Genomic DNA, 19,586 nt, shown 5'->3' on the forward strand with positions numbered 1-19,586 from the left:
TTCCCAGCACCCACATGGTGACTAACAATGTCCATAAATTCAGTTCCAGGAAATCCAAAGCTGTCTTCTGGCCTCCACAGACAATGCATGACATGGGTGCACATACATGCAAGCAAAACATTCACACATATAATTTAAAAAATGAGAGTAGCAGGTGGTATACACCTTTAATCCCAGAACTCAGGAGGCAGAAACAGGAGGATCTCTGTGAGTTCAAGGCCTACATAGAAAGTTAGGTCACTTGGAGCTACAAGGGAGACCAAGTTTCAAAAAAGGAAACATACACAGTCACACAGATATACAGAAATCTAAATTTCTCTGTTCATCCAGATGCTGTTAGTGAAACAAGAGCTACCTTCAAAGCTCCAACATGGACAAACTGAGCTGAAGTGCATTAGTGAGGAAGAGCTGGGTTATGCTCAGTAACAAGCAGCCCGCAAAGTCACCATGACATCCCATCACCTAGGTTTGCTGGCTATGAAAAAGGGGGAAATGCAGCTGGCTCTCTTTCTTGGAAGGGACATATGCCAAAGCAAGTCACAGTGCCATGTCCAATGTCAGTAGGTGGGACTACTTTGTCTAAGGGGTCAGACCAGCACCTGCCAGGCATACAGAAAGTGCTCAATAAATGGGCAGTATTATAGGAGAAAGGCTGGGGCTGCAACCGCCCACACTCCAAAGCATCATGGAATGGGGAAACAGAGGGTCTGAGTGCTACCCTGCAAATACGCACACACACAGACACAGACCGACAGACACCCATTACCTGGCATCTGGGGTGGAAAAAAAACCCACAGGCCTCAACAAAAAAGCATTTATTGATACACATACAAGATGTGTACTAGAGGCTGCGTAGCCCCAGAGCAAGGCCTGCAAGGCAGAGCCCATTGCTCAGCAGGCAGCCTAGATTACAGAGGGAAGACAGGCCATGGTAGTGGAAGAACTTCTGACGCAGAGCACTGTACTTGGGGTCCTTCTCCCGCAGATGGCGGTAGGGGTCAGGGCCCTGATTGCTGCCTGGCACTTCTGTTCCCAGGCCCCTCTCCTTCTCTGCAGCTTGCAGGGCCCACATGGCAGCTGTGGTTCGGGCCTCCAGCCAGCGTGCATTGATGGTAGCCAGGGTGAGACTCAGGAGCAGCAGGGCCAGCTGAGGGGAGGGATGGGGTAGGGGATAAGGACTAGGTGAGAGAGTCTGAGGCAGGGAGGACCAACGGACCAGGGTGGACCTGCATCCTCACAGCCCCAAGGGTTTCCTAAACCCAGGTTGGGGAGCCCCAAAGTGGAGCCTCAAACTAGTACCTGCTAAGGAAAAGCTCAATCTAAGACTTAGGGTGGGGTCTGGTCTCCCCCCATGTTCCCTGAGAACAGAACCTCTCTTCTCCAAAACAAAACAAAGCAAAACAAAACAAAACAAAATTTTAAGATTTACTGGGCTGGAGCGAGAGCTCAACAGTTAAGAGGACTGGCTGCTCATGCAGAGGATCCTAACACCCACGTGAAGGCTAACAACTGTCTGTAACTCCAGTTCCAGGATATCATGACACCCTCTTCTGGCCTTCCTGGGCATTGCATGCATGTGATGCATTTGTATGCAGGCAAAACACTCATACAGATAAAATAAAAATAATAAAGTATTTTTAAAAGATTATTTTTATGTTTTAATTATGTATGTGTGTCTACGTGTCTGTAGGTGACTATATCCATGTGTGTCTAGGAGCTGAAGTTACAGGCAGTTTGTAAGTTACCTGACATGTATTGGGAATTGAACTTGGGTCCTTTGGAAGAGTAACCCCTGAGCCACCATCACTCTAGTCCTATGTTTTAATTTTTAGATTGTACTTAGTTATTTGGATTTAATGTGAATGTATATGCCAAGGCACACATGTGGAGGTCCAAGGAAACGTGCAGGAGACAGTTTGCTCCCTTCTATCATGTAGTTCACAGAGATCAAACTCAGGTCCTCGACAAACTTGGTAGTAAGTGCCTTTACTTGCTGAATCATCTTGCCAGCCCTCCATCTTTTATTATTTATTTATTTATTTATTCATTTATTTATTATTTATTTTTGTATTTGACACAGGGTGTCCCTGTAGCCCTAGCTGGCTTGGAACTCTCCATATAAACCAGTCTGGGCTTGATCTCACAAAAGATTCTCCTGCCTGGCTTCCTGAGTGCTGGGATTAAAAGTGTACTACCACAGTCAGCCTCCATGTAATTTTTTGAGACAGGGTCTCTCACTGCCTGGAGTTCCTCCATTCAGCTAGGCTGGCTGGCCAGTGAGCCTCAGGAGCTTGCCTGTCTCTGACTCCCACCTTCAGTGCTGGGGTTACAGTCTTGCACCTCTGTGCTTGGCTTTTATATGGCACTGGGGATTCAAATTCAGGTCTTCATGCTTGCATAGCAAGCACTTTACTGACAAGATATCACCCCAGCTCCTCTTTTTACATGGAGACAGGGTCTCACTAAGTTGCTCAGGCTGGAAAGGAACTCACTCTATAGCCTAGGCAAACCTTGAACTCACTATGTAGCCCAGGCAGCCCTTGAACTTGGAGTCTTCCTGCCTCAGTCTCCCAAATAGCTGGGAAGACAGGCCTGTTCATCTTCTCTCCCCAAAATTAAGATAACCATAATTTCCCCCTCATGTCCCCCTAATGCAAGCAGCCTAAAATAGGGCCTATGTCAGACCTCAGATCTCAGGACCTGGCAAGGGGCCCATAGGAAATGAATCAAATGCTTGGTAAATGCCAGTTACCCACAATCCTTTCTGTCATTAAGAGATTAGTCTTTTGAGGGGAGCAGGTTAAGACAGGATCTCATGGAGCTCAGGCTGGTCTCAAACTCTTCACTTAGCTGAGGCTGGTCTTGAACTCCTACTCCTCCTGCCCTTACCTCCCAAGTGCTGGGATTATGGTGTGCACCGCCACATAGCCTTGCTTGTTTTCGTTTTTGAGATAGGGTCTCACTCTTCAGCCCAGGCTGGCCTAGATCTCACTCAATCTTCCTGGCTCAGCCTCCTAAGTCTTGAGAAGACAGGTGTGTGCTACCTCATCTGGCTGGGAGATTATTCTTGAAAGACTTGTCAGGCTTCACCCACCCACCAAGGAGTACAAGAGCAGAGAGCAGGGTGGAGAAATTTGAGATGTAACCATGGTTCTTTACTCTATGGTAGGGAACACCCTAAATTCCCAGTTAGGCTACCTTTTAAACAATGAACTGGGTCAGCACGGTAGCTCAGCTGACTCACTACAACTTGGCAGAAGGCCTGGGTATTAGGAAGAGAGGAAGCAGGAGCCAATGGAGGAGATAGGAGTGCACAGAGACGGCTGTTGCAGAGAGTTGTGCAGGTTGTGCACTGCTCAAAGATACCAAGTGCTCAGCTCTGTCTCTACCAGGTATAAGAGGTATTTTTTTCTCTTTCTCAAAAAGATGTCATGCCAAGCATGGTGGTGGTGCATGCTTTTAATCCTAGCACTTGGGAGGCAGAGGCAGGCAGATCTCTGTGGTCTACATAGTGAGTTCCAGTCTAGCCTGGATAGTCTGTCTCAAAATAAATAAATAAAACACTTTAAAAAAAGATGTCACTTGAGGTCTGGTGACATAGCTGAGTTGAAAGAGTGCTTGCCTGGTGTACACGAAGCTCTGGGTTCAACCCCTAGCCATGCATAAAACTGTGTATCATGGTCAGGCCAGTGATCTCAGCACACAGGAGATGGAGACAGGAGAATCAGAAGTTAAAAAATCATCCTCCACATGCTGAATGCAAGTCTCTGTCTTAAGAAAAACAAAACAATAAAAACAACAAACCCCCTCCAACACTAGAGTGGTGGTGTACACCTTTAATCCAGCACTCAGGTAGGTCTCTGTGAGAGTTCAAGGCCATCTTAGTCTTTTTTTTATTGTTGGGGTTTTTTTTGTTTTTTTTTTCAGACAGAGTCTCCCAGTAGCCCCAGGTGGCCTGGAACTCACTATCACTATGGAGACCAGGCTGGCCTTGAACTCAGAGATATGCCTGCCTCTACCTTCAGAGTGCTGGGATTAAAGTCCTTCACCACCACACCCAGTAAGGCCATCTTGGTCTTAGAAAGCAAGTTCCAGGCCAGCTGGGGCTACAGGGAGACCCTGTCTCAAACAAACAAACAAAAAACTAAACAAAAACTCTACAGGGATCAAAAGTTGTCACCTGGGCTGGTATTATAGCTCAGTGGAAGAGTGCCTACCTAGCATGTGCATGGCCCTGACTTCCTTCCCCAGCACTGTGAAAAATAATAAAATGAGGGGCTGGGAAGATGGCTCAGTCAGTAAAGTGTTCACCATGCAAGCATGAGGACCTGAGCTCAATTTCCAGGTGTCTATGTAAAAAGTCAAGCATGGTAGTTCTTAATCCCAGTGCTGGGGACATGGGAGGATCCCTGGAGCTTGCTGGCCAGCCCGCCTAGTTGAATCAGAGAGCTCTAGGTTCTTTTGGAGACCCTGTCTAAATAAATAAGACAGTGATAGAGGAAAACACCTGATATTATCCTCAGGCCTCTATACACGCTATGTACACACATAGACATACATACACTACACATACTATGTACATACATAGACATACATACACTACACACACTATGTACACACATAGACATACATACACTACACACACTACATACACACATACACACACTACACACTATGTACACACATAGACGTACACACACTATGTACACACATAGACATACATACACTACACTACATACATACATATACATACACTACACACACTATGTACACACATAGACATACACTACACACACTATATACACACATAGACATACATACACTACACACACTACATACACACATACACACACTACACACTATGTACACACATAGACATACACTACATACACTATGTACATACATAGACATACATACACTACACAATGTACACACAGACATACATACACTACACACATAGAAATAAATAAATAAAAAGAAACGGTGTCCTCATAGGTGGTCCCTGGAGTCTTGAAGACAACCCTGCAGAGCATGGTGGCACCTGAGGCCTCATACCTGACTGGCCTCCCAGAATGTGAGGTGGATCCATGCACGCTGTGGAGCCAAGATGCAGAGGTTGGTGAAGGCGCAGCCCAAGGAGACGTGAAAGTACACAGGGAAGAGTTTGCTCTGCACAAGCCCAAAGGTATGTCGGGGAAGGCTCCGGAAGAGCAGGAAGCCTGGGGGGTGAAAACCACACATAGCTGTTAGGACACTCCTGGGTCCCACTTCTGTCCCACCACAAGCAGGGGTCAAGGGTCTCTACCTGAGGCGAAGGTCACCCACATCTGCATGCCCCAGGCACCAGACAAGACCATCAGGTGGACCACCTTAATCAGGCCTCCTGGGACACCATCTTCCTCCATCTTGCAGCCCTGAGAAGGAGGAACCAGTGACTCAGCCTAACCTTCAACCTTTGCCTCCAGTGCCCAGGGCCAGGATCAACACTGCAGCAGAGCTCCAGGAAAAACTTGCTACAAGATTGAGGCTAGCCCAAAATACATACTGAGTTCTAGGTCAGCCTGGGCTAGAGTATCAAAAAAAAAAAAAACTTTCGTAGGTTGGCATGGTGATTCACACTTGTAATACCAGCACATGGAAGGCTGAGGTGGGAGGATGGCTATGAGTTTGAGATCAGCTGAGCTAGAGTGAGACTGTTTTTTTAAAAAAAACAAAACTCAGCCGGGTGTGGTGGCACACGCCTGTAGTTCCAGCACTTGGGAGGCAGAGGCAGAGGGATCTCTGTGAGTTCAAGGCCAGCCTGGTCTACATGGTGAGTTCCAGGACAGCTGGGGCTACAGGGAGTCCCCGAAAACAAAACTCAGGCCCCAGATGAGGATGCGGCTTAGTTGGTAGAGTGCTTGCCTAGCATGCAGGAAGAACTCGGTTCCATCCCTAGCTCTGCATAAACCAGGCATGGTGGTGCACGTGGGTCATCCAAGCAATGGGGAAGTGGGGGCAGGGGGGTTCAGAAGTTCAAGGCCACCCTGTATTCGTAGGAAGCTGCAGGCCAGCCTCAGATACACAACAAGACTGTCTCAAAAAAAAAAAAAAAAAAAAAGCTAGAAAAATAAATCTCAGGCTCTCTCTAAGCCCCAATATTCACTGCACTTTACAGGCCTCCGCAAAAATTTTGAACTCCAGCAGCTCAAGTCCACATCCCGTGGTGACTGGTGATCATGGGTGACTGTCAAAGCTCACCCCAGGGGTCCAGTGCAGACAGACAAAAGCTCTCATCTGGGAACCCGAGATATCTTAGGACCACTCCAAAGCACCCCCAGGGGCCCCCATCCGACCCCCAAATCGCATGCCGACCCCACCGTTGGAGCACCCTAGCTCACGGCGTTGGAGACACAAGAACCCAGGCCACCCGGGCACAGCTCAGGGCACACTCCCTCCTAAGAGTGGGTCCGCGCAGGTCTCTTTCCGCACACCCAGCTCTCGCCCTGCCTCTTAGCCCAGGCTCAGCCAATCAACTCACAGATTTGCCTCATTCATCCCCGCCCCTTAAAGATTGACCAGTCGCTTCTTAAAGACCATCCTGACACATCGTTTCCCGCCCCCCAATTTCATCCAATAACTCCGCGGATACTCAGGCGTCCATGAACTCTGCCACTAAACCTTTGAGGGGCGGGGCTTACCTGCAGGCCACGCCCGTTTCTGTGACTCCACCTTTGGCCTCCCAGCGTTTTTTCCTATGATGGTATCCGCTTGGGATCAAAACTTCCGCGTCATAGCTGGGTCCTGGCTTCGCGGTCCCTGATGGGAGAGCCTGAACAGGTCGTATGTGGTAGGTAGGATTAGAAGAGGGTGTCGAGAGATTGACAGGCCAGGGGGCGGTGCTCAGGGCGATGACCCCTCCCTCTCCCCTAAAGAATTCTCCCGGGAGGTGACAGCAGAAGATTCAACTGAGCAGAGACGGGGAGCTCAGGTACCTCAGTTGAAACTCTGAAATACCTTTTTTTCTTTTCCCCTCTAACCCTTCCAGGGCCTTGGAGCCTCGAGAATATCACATTCTAGAACAATTCTAGCTTCCACTCTCATTTACCAAGCAGTGTAATCAGTAATCTGAACCCAGTAAAATACATAATATCCCTTTCTTTTACAGTTTTTAATTTTTTTTTAGATTTATTTTATTTTATGGGGCTGGAGAGATGTGTGTGTACGTATGTGTACTAGGACTAGAGCACACAGAAGCCAGAGGGTTCTGTGGAGCTGGAATTACATAGATGATTGTCAGTCAGTCACCTGCTTGATGTTGTTGTTGGGAATTTAATTCAAATTCTCTGGAAGAGCAGTACATGCTCTTAAACCCTGAGCCATCTCTCCATTCCCGTCCCCTCCCCCTTTTTTTTTGAGGCCAGTCTCATTATGTAGCCCCAGCTGGCCTGGAATTTACTATGTATACCAGGCCAGCCTGGAACTCCCTCTGTAGGCCAGGCTGGCCTCAAACTCACAAAGATTTGCCTGCCTCTGCCCCCTGAGTGCTAGAATTAGAGGGGAGCATCATGATGCCCTGCCTAATATCTCGTTTGTAATGGTTCAGGAGACTAGCGCATAAAATTTAGGAACCCTTCTCAAACTTGGAAGGCAGAGAGAGGATATGAACTCGGGCTATCCGGCTGGGGAGTCTCCTCCCTTATCCATGATGCTCTGCTGCTGCTCAGAGCTGAATGAGTTGGTGTGAATGTGCAGTGAGCACTGCAGGGCTGATGAGATGGCTCATTAGGTGCAAGTGCTTGCAGTCAAGCCTGAACAACCTGAGTTCAGTCCCCAGGACCCACATGGTGCAAGACAAGAACCCGTTCCTGAAAGTGTTCCCCTAACCTCCACACATAGGCTGTGGGATGTATACCTCCCCCCAAAAAAATACACATATAATTATTTTTTTAAAGGGCTGAGGAGGGATTCCCGTGGTGGTATATGTCTCTAATCCTGCCACTCAGAAGGCAGAGGCAAGTAGATCTCTGTGAATTTGAGGCCAGCCTGGTCTACAGAGTGAGTTCCAGGTCAGCCAGGGATACTCAGACACTGCCTCAAAAAAAAAAAGTGTGTGTGTGTGTGTGTGTGTGATGACTGGGCATTTTAGTGAAGGCCTTTAATCCCAGCACTCGGGAGGCCGAGGCAGGCTGATCTCTGTGAATTCGAGGCCAGCCTGGTCTCCATAGTGAGTTGAGGCCAGCTGGGGCTACAGGGAGACTCTGTCTCAAAAAGCACCCCCCCCAAAAAAAACCCAAGGGGGTGTGGGTTGATTAGGAAAGATTTGTAGCATGGGGTATGGCTCAGTAGTAGAGCATTTGCCTCAGGCACCATCCTCTGCACCAGAAAAAAAATATTTTGTCAGAGAATGTGCTGAGTAGGGATTAAAATTTTTTATTAGTAGTATTTTTATTCATTTTTAATTTTTTAAATTGTTTTTGTGTGGCTATGCAGAAGTGTGTATGCAGGTGCACCTGCCTGTGGGTTCAGAGGCCAGAGGGAGAGATTGCTCTATCACTCTCCACTTTACTCCTTTGAATCAGGGTCTCTCACTGAACCTGCAACTAGGCTGCCTGGTCAGCTAGGCTGGGAGGCCTGCCTCCTTCCTCCACAGTCCTGGGGTTGCAGATGCACATGATCACACCTGGCTTTTTCTGTGGTGCTCAGGTTCTCATGCTTGTACAGTATAGCAAGAGATCTTACCCACTGAACCATCTCTTCAGCCCCCTGAGTAGGGTTCTGAAGGGTTGTAGGAGTCTTCCATGAATTCTGAGACACAAAAAGGGTACCAGGTAGAGAATTCTAGAGATTTGAGATGCCCTTTACCTGGAGGTTTTCAAGGCAGGCCTGGCCCAGATTCTCCATCTGTGCTAATTCTGACTTCACAGGAGGGGGAGAAGATATGTGTGTGAGATGCAGAGCTGAGCTATTTCTTTTTCCCTGACTTGCCCAGCACAGGCCTGAGATGGTTTAATAGCTTTATTGGACAGATATTCCCTGTCTCTCCTGCTCATACTCTACAGATCCCCTGTACCTGCAGTGCCAGACAAAAGCTCTTGTGCTTGGCCTCCAAGCTTCATTTGAACTGGCCTACTGACCTCCGCTACTTGCTCACCCACCCACCTTCAGTCATCCTGAGCTGACCAGCAGAAAGTCGTTTTTATTTATTATTTGTTTATTTTATGTATTTATTTATTTATTTGGTCTTTTTTGAGATAGGGTCTCCCTGTAGCTCCAGCTGGCCTGGAACTCACAGCTCCAAGGCTGGCCTTGAACTCACAGAGATTCACCTGCCTCTGCCCTCCAAGTGCTGGGATTAAAGGCATGCACCACCATGCCCGGCTTATTTATGTATTTTTGTTAGATGGGCTCTCTGTGGCCCCAGCTTGCCTGAAACTTGCTATGTAGACCAGACTAGCCTGGAACTCACAGAGATCCACCTGCCTCTGCCCCCCAAGTGCTGGGGTTAAAGGCGTTGTGCCTCCCTGCCCAGCAACGCCTTATGTCTTTATGTGGGGTCTTCTGGAATCTTATTACTCAGCTCTATCTCTGAGGTTGGATTCATCTTTCATCTGACTTTGGCTCATATCACCACTGAGAACTTTCTTTCCTTCTTTCCTTTTTTTTTTTTTTTTTTTGTCTTTTTGAGAACTTTCTATGCTGAAGTATCTCTGAGGGATCCCTTTGGTGAGACTCTAAAGCAGTTAGAGGGCTGGGGCTGGGCTCAGTTGGTAGAGCAGTTGCCTAGCATGCTCAAAAGCTCAAAGCCCTGGGTTCTATCCCCAGCACTGCATAGACTGGATGTGGTGGTGCATGCCTGTCATCCAAGTATGGGGGAGGTGGGAACTGGAGGATCAGGAGTTCAAGGCCATCCTTGGCCACATAGAGTTGGAGGCCTGCCTGGGCTACATGAGACTCTGTTACCCCTACTCAGGAACTATCTGTCTGCCACTGTAGGGCATAAGGAAGGAAACCTATTCCAGCATCTAAAACAGCACCTTCTGCTGGGGCTCTTGAAGGAGTGAATGGAAGCAATGCATGCAAGTAAAACAGATTCGGTGCTACCAGCCTCTGTCCTGAAATAGAAAAATTAATTTATTGCCAAACAGAAAGAACCATGTTTACTAAGAAAACACAGTAATGAGTAGTGTGATAGTCCGTCTTCTTTAACACCTTGAAAGAAGTAATTTACAAAATATTCTTTTTTTTTTTTTTTGAGACAGAGTTTTCCTATAGCCCCAGCTGACCTGGAACTCTCTATGGAGACCAGGCTAGTCTTGGACTCACAGAGATCCACCTGCCTCTGCCTTCTGAGTGCTGGGACTAAAGTCGTGCACCACCACGCCTGGCTACAAAATATTCTTACTTAATAGTGAAAAGGAATCTGTGATATTTTTTCACCAGATAACTTCTTTGTAAACAGTATGGTTGTATTCTGTTTGCCAATAAACAAGTAAATAAATATAAGTCTATAAATAAATATATAATAATATATAATTATATATACTATTATATATTAAATAATAGTAAATTATATATAATGTGTGTAATAAATAAGTAAATAAGTAAATAAAGGCCGAGTATAGTGATGCATGTCTTTAGTCCCAGCACTTGGAAGGCAGAGGCAGGTGGATCTCTGTAAAATTGAGTTCAGTCTGGCCTACATAGCAAGTTCCAGCCCAGACTGAGTTATGCAGGGAGACCCTATCTCAAAACCAAAACCAAAACAGAGATGGAGAGATGACTCAGTGGTTAAGAGCACTGGATGCTCTTGCAGAGGACCTGGGTTCAGTTCCTAGCACCCACATGGCAGCTAACAACCATCTGTAACTCTAGTTCGAGGGGATCTGACACCCCCTTCTGGCCTCCATAGGCATTGCATGCACATGATGTAGTTACATACATGCAAGCAAAACACTCATATACATGAATAAAAATCAGTTATAAAACAAACAAAACAAAAGGATTTGGACTTAAAGGCTGATCTCAAAAACCCCTCTCATCCCCCTCTTCTGTCTGCAGCAACCCTCTTTTAGTTGCCTACCCCGGGACCCTGACGACTGTGTATCCATCTCTGCTCACCGCTCCCTCTCTCCATCACATCTTGGCCTGCAAACAAGAAGAGGGGCAAGTTACTGGTGTTCTTGGAGGTCTGGCTTATGGAATGGAGGGCTAGGAAGGGATAGCAAGCACCAGCTTGTTGTGATTTGTCCCTTAAAGGAAACTCTTCCTCACTCTATCCCCGGTCCCCAGGTTCCTCTTCAGATAGGTCTTTGGACTGTATGATGAGGTGGAGCGGGATCTTGGAGCCAGAGATCAGGGAACCTGCCACCTCTGAGCAAGTTGCAAGGCTTCTGGACTTGGGGTCAGAGTGGGACGAGGCGTCTCAGCCACATGAGGCTACTTCTTATTCCAGCCCAGACCTGCAAAAGGGACCTTATCATGACCAGGACCTGGTGAAGAAGCGCCACAGCACAGCCAAGGTTGCCGCCACCCGAGGAACTCTCATTAACCAGAAATCCAATTGCTCTCTGCCTCCATAGAGCAGAGAGAAGGGGTTGTAGGTCAGGAGACCTGCTTTCAAGTTGCAACACCTAGGACAACACCAGCAACACCTAGGACAATACCCTCTCTGGTGCTCTAGAAGGAGGAAGGAATGCCGTTTGTGTGTCTTTGTTTTTTGAGACAGGATCTTACTATATAGCCCTGACTGTCCTGGAACTCACTATGTAGACCAGGCTGGCCTCGAACTCACAGGGATCTGCCTGCCTCTGCTTCCCAAGTGCTTGGACTGAAGGCATGTGCCACAGTGTCCTGCCCCTTGGGTATCTGTTGTTTGTTTGTTTTGAGACTGTCTCTTGTAGCCCAAGCTGGCTCTATACTTGATATGTAGCCAAAGCTAGCCTTCAACTGTTCCTCCTGATTCCATGTTCCAAGTTATGGGATTACACGCACATAACACCATGCCTGATTTTTAAAAAATTTTATGTATATGTGTTTTGTTTGCATGTATGTCACCTGCATGCAATGCTCTAAGAGGCCAGAAGAGGGTTTTGGATACCTGGAACTGGAGTTATGTTTTTTTTTGTTGCTGTTGTTGTTGTTGTTGGTGGTGGTTTTGTTTTGAGATAGAGTCCCCCTGTAGCACCAGCTGGCTGGAACTCACTATATAGACCAGGCTGGCCTCAATCTCACAGTGATCCAAATTCCTCTGTCTCCTGAGTGCTGGGATTAAAGGTCTGTGCCACCACACCTGGTGGAACTGGAGTTATAATAAGATGGTTGTTAACCATGTGGATGGTGGGAACTGAACCCAGGTCCTCTACAAAAGCAGCCAATGTTCTTAACTGTTCTCCAGCCCCCCTGAATGTTTTAAATAGTGTCTATGTGTATATATACTTGTACACATGAGCACAGTGCCTGTGGAAGCCAAAAAAAGGTGTCTGTTCCCTTGGAACTGGAGTTTTAAGTGGTTGTGAACCACCCAACATCGGTACTGGGAAAATTTTGGTTCTCTGTAAGAGCAGTGTGTGCTCCTAACTGATGAGTCATCTCTCCAGCTCCCAAGTTTGATTTTTTTGTTTGTTTTTTGTTTTCTTGGGTGTATCTTTGTTTATATGTCTGTATGGTTGTGGTTGGGTGTGTGAAAGTCATAACTGCATCTAAAATTGTGTGTTCATGTGACTGGTTGTGTGTCAAGCACTGATGGCATTCATTGTAGGTACTGCTTTTAGTCGGTCAAGCCAGAGGCCCACAAACATGGAAGGAACCACACACGTATGCTTCTAAGCATGTGCAGATGGTGAGATTGGGGGTAGGGGTGGTTCATGAATGCACCTGGATACTTTGCCTGCACTCTTGATTTGAGATATCCAGGGCTCAGGAGAACCACTTTTGTTCTACCCTCCAAAGCTGGGTCAAAGCAAACAATCTAGGGATAAAATTTCCAATCTTCTTTTGTCCCCTTTCTCCAGAAGTCCTTGGAGTCTGGTTCTTCCAAAGTAAAAGGTAAGTATTTTTTTCACAAGGAGACCATGGAGGGGAGACATTCCAGTGCCTACCTCCACTTACATTGTTTAATACTTTAAATACTTTATTTTATTTATTATTTTTACTTTTTGAGTATGAGTGTATTGCCTGGATATATGTAAATGTACTGATGTTGCGCAATGCCCTCAGAGGTCCGAAAAGGGTGCCAGATCCTCTGGAACTGGAGTTACAGAAGGTTGTTAGCCACCATGTGGGTGCTGGGAATTGAACTTGGATCCTTTGCAAGAGCAGCCAGTTGAGTCATCTCTCCAGCCCCTAATTTTTAAAAAAAATTTGTTTTATATGTATGAGTGTTTTACCTACATATATGTAAATGCATAATATGGTGTGTACAATGTTTGCAGAGGCCAGAAGAGGGCATTGGATCCTCTGGAACTGGAGTTACCATGGTTGTTAGCCACCATGTGGGTGCTGGGAACCTAACAGGTATCCTTTGCAAGAGCAGTCAGTGCTCTTAACTGTTCAGCCATCTCTCCTGCCTATTTGTTTGTTTTTGAGACAAGGTCTTACTATGTAGCCCTGGCTGTCCTGGAACTCACTATGTAGAGCAGATAGGCCTTGAACTCACAGAGATCTTTCTGGCTCAGCCTCCTGAATGCTGGAATTAAAGGCATGTACCATGCCCAGCTACCTCCACTTACTTAAAAAAAAAATTTTTTTTTTGGTCTTTTTGAGAAAAGGTCTCCCTGTAGCCTCAGCTGGCCTGAACTTGCTATGTAGACCAGGCTGGCCTCAAACTCCCAAAGATCCACCTGCCTCTGCTTCCCAAGTGCTGGGATTAAAGACGTGCACTACCATGCCCAGATTTAATGTTTTTTAAATTTATGTTTATTTATTTAATTTGTGTATGAGAGAGAGAGAGAGAGAAAGAGAGAGAGAGAGAGAGAGAGAGAGAGAGGAGAGAGAGAGGAGAGAGAGAGAGAGAAACCATAGCACACTTGTAGAGGTCAAAGGACAACTTATGAGAGTCGGTTCTCTCCTTCCACTATGTGAGTCCCCTAGGATCGAATTCAAGTCTTGGTAGCCAGGGCCTTTATCCTCTAAGCCACCTTGCAGGCCCCCGACTTCTCTTCCCCAGTATCACTGATCATGTTCATTAACTGCTTCTGGGTGTTGTAGGGATCTCTCCTCCCCCTCCTCTAACTTTCCCCCTCAATTCCATCTTGTTCTTGCCCAGCCTTGGCTCACCTTTGCCTCTGCCCACAGTCAAGAACACCATTCCTGATTCTCAGAAGCTCTTGCAAAGCGAACTGGAGTCACTCAAGAGCCAACTGCAGGCTCAGACCAAGGTGCTCCTCCCCCATCTCCTCAGCAGCCACTTTTTACCCCTGTTCTCACCTTACTCTTTACCCCATGACCTGACCTATCACTCCTCCAGGCTTTCGAGTTCCTGAACCACTCCATGACCATGCTGGAGAAGGAGAGCTGCCTTCAGCAGATCAAGATCCAGCAGCTTGAAGGTGAGGACTAGACTGAGGGCAAGGTCAGGGTAAGCATGGCATGACAGGATGAACTTATGAATTCCAGGGCTGGAGAGCTGGCTCCACAGTTAAGAGCACTGGCTTTTCTTGCAGAAGACCCAGATTTAGTTCCCAGCACCCACATGGCAGTTAACAGATTCACTTTCATTCCAGGGGATCTGACACCCTCATCTGGCCTCCACAGGCATTTCACACACATTTGCACTTACATATATGCAGGCAGAACACATACAATTAAATTTTTTTAATTAAAAAAATTTTTTTATGTGCATGTGTGTATTGTCTGCATGTAGGTAAGTGCACCCGTGTTGTGCAATGACCATGGAGGACAGAAGAGGCTGTCTGATCCCCTGGAACTGGAGTTACAGACAGTTGTTAGCTGTCATGTGGGTGCTTGGATTCAAGCCCGGGTCTTCTGCAAGAACATTCAGTGTTCTTAGCTGCTGAGCCATCTCTCCAGCCCCCTTAATTAAAAAAATTTTTTAAATTAAAAAATATATGAGCTTGCGGGGCGTGGTGGCGCATGCCTTTAATTCCAGCACTCGTGAGGCAGAGGCAGGTGGATATCTGTGAGTTCAAGGCCAGCCTGGTCTACATAGTGAGTTCCAGGACAGCTGGGGCTATGGGGAGACCCTGTCTCAAAAAACAAAACAAAAACAAACAAAAAAAAACAAAAAAAAAAAAACAAAAAAAAAATGAGCTCGAGGCCAAAGTCTGGTCAGGGGTTAGAGAAAACTGGACTCAAAACTGGCCTGCATCCAGTTCCAGCCTACTTGGGGTTTGGGATGTGGCTCAGTTGGTAGAGTGCTTGCCTAGCATACACAAAGCCACTGGGACTCAGATGTCAGAGGATCAGGTGTTCAAGGTTTTCTTCAGCTGTATGAGAAGTTGGAGACCACCCTGGGCTAGTAAGCCTATCTGGAAAAAAAAACAAAAACAAAAACAAAAACAAAAAACAAATTTAAAGGGCTAGATAGATGGCTCAGCACTGGCTGCGTTTTCAGAAGACCTGGGTTTGATTCCCAGTACTCTCATGGTCCACATGAAGTCTGTAACTCCAGTTCCAGGGGATCCAGTACCCTCTTCTGGTCTCCAAGGGCATTGCATGCATATATTGCACTGTAAGTGCAGGTAAACACTCAAATACATAAAATAAAAATTAAAAACAAAAAAGCAATGTCTCCCTTTCCCAAACAACAGTAAGAACAAAAAGTTGGACATGGTAATGCACAATTTTAATCCCATTTTAGCACTTGGGAGGTAGAGGCAGACTGACCTCTGTGAGATCGAGGCCAGCCTTGTCTACATAGTGAGTTCCAGGGAGCCCCTGTCTCAAAAAGAAAAGATAATAAAGATAAAGTAGCTGGGTGTGGTGGCACAGGCCTTTAATCCCTGCACTGGGGAGGCAGAGGCAGGCGACTGTATGTGAGTTCAAGGCCAGCCTGGTCTACATAGTGAGTTCCAAGCCTGCTAGGGCTACAGGGAGACCCTGCCTCAAAAAGACCAAAAATTAAAAAAAAAAAAAAAAAAAAAAAAAAAAGTAGGTGCAATTGAGGAAGACAGGCAATGTTGACCACTGGCCTCTGTATGCACATCTACCCATGTGCATCTGAACTGGTGCACACACAAACATGTACACACATCACATACACCCAGGCACTAAAGTAAAAGAAAATTAATATCCCCATCCTCTCTTCAGAGGTGTTGAACCCCACAAGCCGCCAAGGAAAGAAGGAGAGCGGTAGCACTGAGCAGGGCCGACAAGAGCTATATGGAGCCCTGGCCCAAGGCCTGCAGGGGCTGCAGAAGACACTGAGGGATGGCGCGGAGATGCAACGGGCCCGAACCACCCGCTGCCTGCAGCTGCTGGCCCAGGAGATACGGGACAGGTAGGCGTGGGCAGGTGGGCAGAGGAGAGGTTCTAACAAAGCTGGGAGGCCAGGGTCAAGCGAGTGTAGTGGGGATGGGGAGTGGAGGGCTTGGGGGGTGCAAGGCGGAGGAGCGCAGAAGACGCTAGGAGATACGTGGCCGGAGAGAGGGTGTGTTTAGGGGAGGTAGAAGGTGAGGGAGATAGCAAGCTAGAGAAGGAGGCCAGGGGATCAGGAGATTGGGGTAGGGCCAGGAGGAACGAAAAACGGAGGAGGCTGAGCAGGGCGGAGAGGCTGGTAAGAGTGGAGGCCAGTAGCGGCAGCCTGGGCAGACTGCGGTTGGAAGGGGAATGTGGACGGTAAAATAGAGGGTGGAGCCTGGGGACGTGGGTGGGGTCTGGGACTAGGTGGAGTCTGGGGCAGTGGGAGGAGCCTGCGGCAGTGGGCAGGTTCTGAGGCAGTTGGAGTCTGGGAAGTGGGTGAAGCTTGAGGCATTGGGAGGAGCCTGTGCAGTCGGGCAAGCCTATGCAGTGGGAAGAGCCCCGAGGCGGTGTGGCCTGAGGCAGAGGGAGGGGCCTGGTGTGGTGGGCGGGGCCCAGTGGGAGAGGCCTGGGCGTGGGGCGGAGCCTGGGCAGCGAGGGGCTGCACTGACGGGGATGTGGGAGGCCAGGGAGGTTTGGGGAATGGCCTGGAGCGCAGGTCTAGGTTCTTCTGGTCTCTTAGCAAGAAGTTCCTGTGGGAGGAGCTGGAGCTGGTGCGGGAAGAGGTGACATTTATCTACCGGAAGCTCCGTGAGTGCCCAGAAGGGTTGGGGCCCCTTTGCTTCCCCTGTCCCCTGACCACCCTCTCTCCACAGAGGCCCAGGAGGAAGAGATCTCTGAAGATGTTCTCAATATCCAGAAGATGCAGAAAAGACAGGTGAAATGTCGCAAGGTGAGCAGAGAACACGGTGAACCTGTGGGAGATGGTGTGAATGGCAGTCTTTCTTGGCCTCCAGCTTCTGCCTCCATCTGGGAGGTCAGAATCAAATCCCAGCTCTGCTCTGTACTTCTGTGTGAATTTCGGCACATCTCTTTGCCTCTGTGGACCTCGATTTGCCTCTCCATATAATGGGTGTGGTAACTAGGTATCCCTCCCGTTTAGACAGCTACATTTGCTAAGAGGGACATGAATGCAGCTGGGAATTTAAGTGATAGGTCATGGTCATGATTACCAGTATGGATGATCACTGCACCCATCTCTTCCCCGGGGAACCTCAGATTCTGACTAAGATGAAGCAGCAGGCCTATGAGCCAGCTTCACGACCAGAGACAGAGGAGGTTCTGGTGGAAGGCAATGACTGCTGGGAGGATAATCTACAGAAGGAGCTGTGTGACATATGGTGAGGCCTGACCGCTAATCCTTGACCCTCCTCTGACCTGCCCCCCCCCCCCACGGAGTCTGGAACCTATTTGGTTCAAAGGCTGCTTCTCCTCCTCCTAGGGATCACCCTCACCATGGCCTTCCTTGCCCTAACCCTGATTCTGGGGTACTCTGGATACCTCAGTGTCTCCTGGGGGCCCTCTCTCTCTGTCTCCACATAGGTCTGCTGTTCATAGTCTTCAGAGCTCTATCAACTGTCTTATCTTGTCCACTGGCTCCCGACCCAGAGCCTCCAGTCTTAGGGGTGAGGGGGCTGAATGTGTGTGTCATGGGGTGGGGTTAAGAGGCATGGGGAAGATGGGGGTTGTGAGGGTGTCATTCCTTGCTACATTTATAGGAGACCACATTCAGAAGTCCTAATGAGGGTCACATCACTTGGGGTCTTGGTTTGAGGTCGCGTTAAGGAGTGACTGAGAGATTGGTTGAGGTTGCAAAGGCCTAAATCCCAGCACTTGAGAGATGGGTGAGGAAGGATCTCAAGTTCAAGGCTAGCCTGGGCTACATAGTCCTTTGATGTTTTACATAGGTGTCACTCAGGGCCACATTCAGGGTCTGTGAGGTTTTTTTCTCCTTGCTTTTTACATTTTTTTGTTTGTTTGTTTTTTTAAGACAGGGTCTCCCTGTAGCCCCACCTGGCCCAGAACTTGCTATGTAGACCAGGCTGGCCTTGAACTCACAGAGATCTGCCTCCCAAATACTGGAATTAAAGGCATGTGCCACCAGGCCCAGCTTTTAAAATATTTTTTGATTTATTTATTTTTATTTTATATGTATGAGTGTTTTGCCTGCATGTATGTAAGTGCACCACCACCTGCATGCAATGCCTGCAGAGGACAGAAGAGGGTGTTGGATCCCCTGAAACTGGAGTTACAAATGGTTGTTAGTCACCATGTGGGTGCCAGGAACCAAACCCAGTAGTCCTCTGCAAGAGCAATCAGTGCTTCTAACCACTAAACCATCTCTCCAGCGTTTTTCCCTTGTTTTTTTGAGATAAGGTCTTAAGTAGCCCAGGGTAGCCTAAATTTACTTTCTATCTGTGGACAACCTTAACCTTCTCATCCTCCTGCATCTACCTCCTGAGTGCTGAGATTATAGATGTGTGCCACCGTGCTTGGTTCTGTGGACTCTTTTTAAGGGAATATTTCAAAGGTCATTGATGTCATAATTTGGTCACCCAGAAATGTGAGGGTCAAAATCACAGATCAGTATAGTTTCATATCAAGGGACACTAGATCCATATTCTGAAGTTGCTAGAGAAGGTCACATTTAGGATCTGAAGGTCCAGTATGGCACATCTCTTCCCACAGGCTACAAGGGGCACTGGTGCCTGAGTCCTCCGTACCCCTCGTGGGACTCTGATTCTGACTGGGAAAGGCCGTTCAGCAAGAGTGGACCCTTTCCTACTGGTGCAGACCCTCCCTGTCCCTCCCCATCCCTTCCCCACCTGGCCCACTATGAGTCCCATAGCATAGACCTTCAGGCTCCCCATCTGGGCATTTGGTCCCTGGCAGTCCTGGGTCCTCCTGGTCCAAACCAAGGAATGATCCACTATCTTTCTCCACAGCTTGGGCAGCCGGGACTGCTTTCCTTGAAGACCCGTCCAGAGAGAAAATAAACTAGCTGAGACTTTCCTCCACCCTGGACTTTTGCTCCTGCTGGTTCAAGAGCCTGGGATCCTCTCCAGCCCCCCCCCACCCCCCAGCTAACTCCTCAGGCACTTTGGGGGGCATGTGTGGCTCTAGTTAGG

The 19,586-nt window shown here is 47.9% G+C and overlaps 2 protein-coding genes across 9 annotated transcripts; one reads left to right on the forward strand and one right to left on the reverse strand.

Annotated features, from left to right (window-relative positions):
- Nucleotides 1-799: 799 nt before the first annotated feature.
- Tmem205 (transmembrane protein 205) lies at nucleotides 800-6,490 on the reverse strand. 4 transcript variants are annotated; one of them, XM_008833571.3, is made up of 4 exons: nucleotides 6,371-6,490; nucleotides 5,306-5,414; nucleotides 5,056-5,219; nucleotides 800-1,147 (listed from the first exon to the last, which is right to left on the reverse strand). In XM_008833571.3, exons 2-4 carry the CDS (start codon nucleotides 5,403-5,405, stop codon nucleotides 842-844), a joined length of 570 nt encoding a protein of 189 aa, XP_008831793.1. In that variant the 5' UTR covers nucleotides 5,406-5,414; nucleotides 6,371-6,490; the 3' UTR covers nucleotides 800-841. The 4 variants fall into 4 exon arrangements, with proteins under 4 accessions (XP_008831793.1, XP_008831794.1, XP_008831796.1 ...); XM_008833572.3 differs by having other exon boundaries at nucleotides 6,360-6,484; XM_008833574.3 differs by having other exon boundaries at nucleotides 6,381-6,482.
- A 50-nt stretch (nucleotides 6,491-6,540) lies between these two features.
- Nucleotides 6,541-19,475, forward strand: Ccdc159 (coiled-coil domain containing 159). Of its 5 annotated transcripts, none has more exons than XM_029563783.1 (13): nucleotides 6,693-6,829; nucleotides 11,041-11,168; nucleotides 11,272-11,501; nucleotides 12,993-13,026; nucleotides 14,275-14,357; nucleotides 14,447-14,528; nucleotides 16,249-16,438; nucleotides 17,141-17,208; nucleotides 17,274-17,350; nucleotides 17,677-17,798; nucleotides 18,001-18,083; nucleotides 19,147-19,245; nucleotides 19,404-19,475. In XM_029563783.1, the coding sequence occupies exons 1-13, from the start codon at nucleotides 6,825-6,827 to the stop codon at nucleotides 19,457-19,459; spliced, it is 1,257 nt and encodes a 418-aa protein (XP_029419643.1). In that variant the 5' UTR covers nucleotides 6,693-6,824; the 3' UTR covers nucleotides 19,460-19,475. The 5 variants fall into 5 exon arrangements, with proteins under 5 accessions (XP_029419645.1, XP_029419643.1, XP_029419644.1 ...); XM_029563784.1 differs by having other exon boundaries at nucleotides 11,041-11,145; nucleotides 11,435-11,501; XM_029563786.1 differs by lacking the exon at nucleotides 6,693-6,829 and adding an exon at nucleotides 6,934-6,970.
- Nucleotides 19,476-19,586: the final 111 nt, after the last annotated feature.

Source organism: Nannospalax galili, unplaced genomic scaffold (genome assembly GCF_000622305.1).
Source record: "Nannospalax galili isolate Female #2095 unplaced genomic scaffold, S.galili_v1.0 scaffold1436, whole genome shotgun sequence".
Taxonomy (NCBI): Eukaryota; Metazoa; Chordata; class Mammalia; order Rodentia; family Spalacidae; genus Nannospalax; species Nannospalax galili.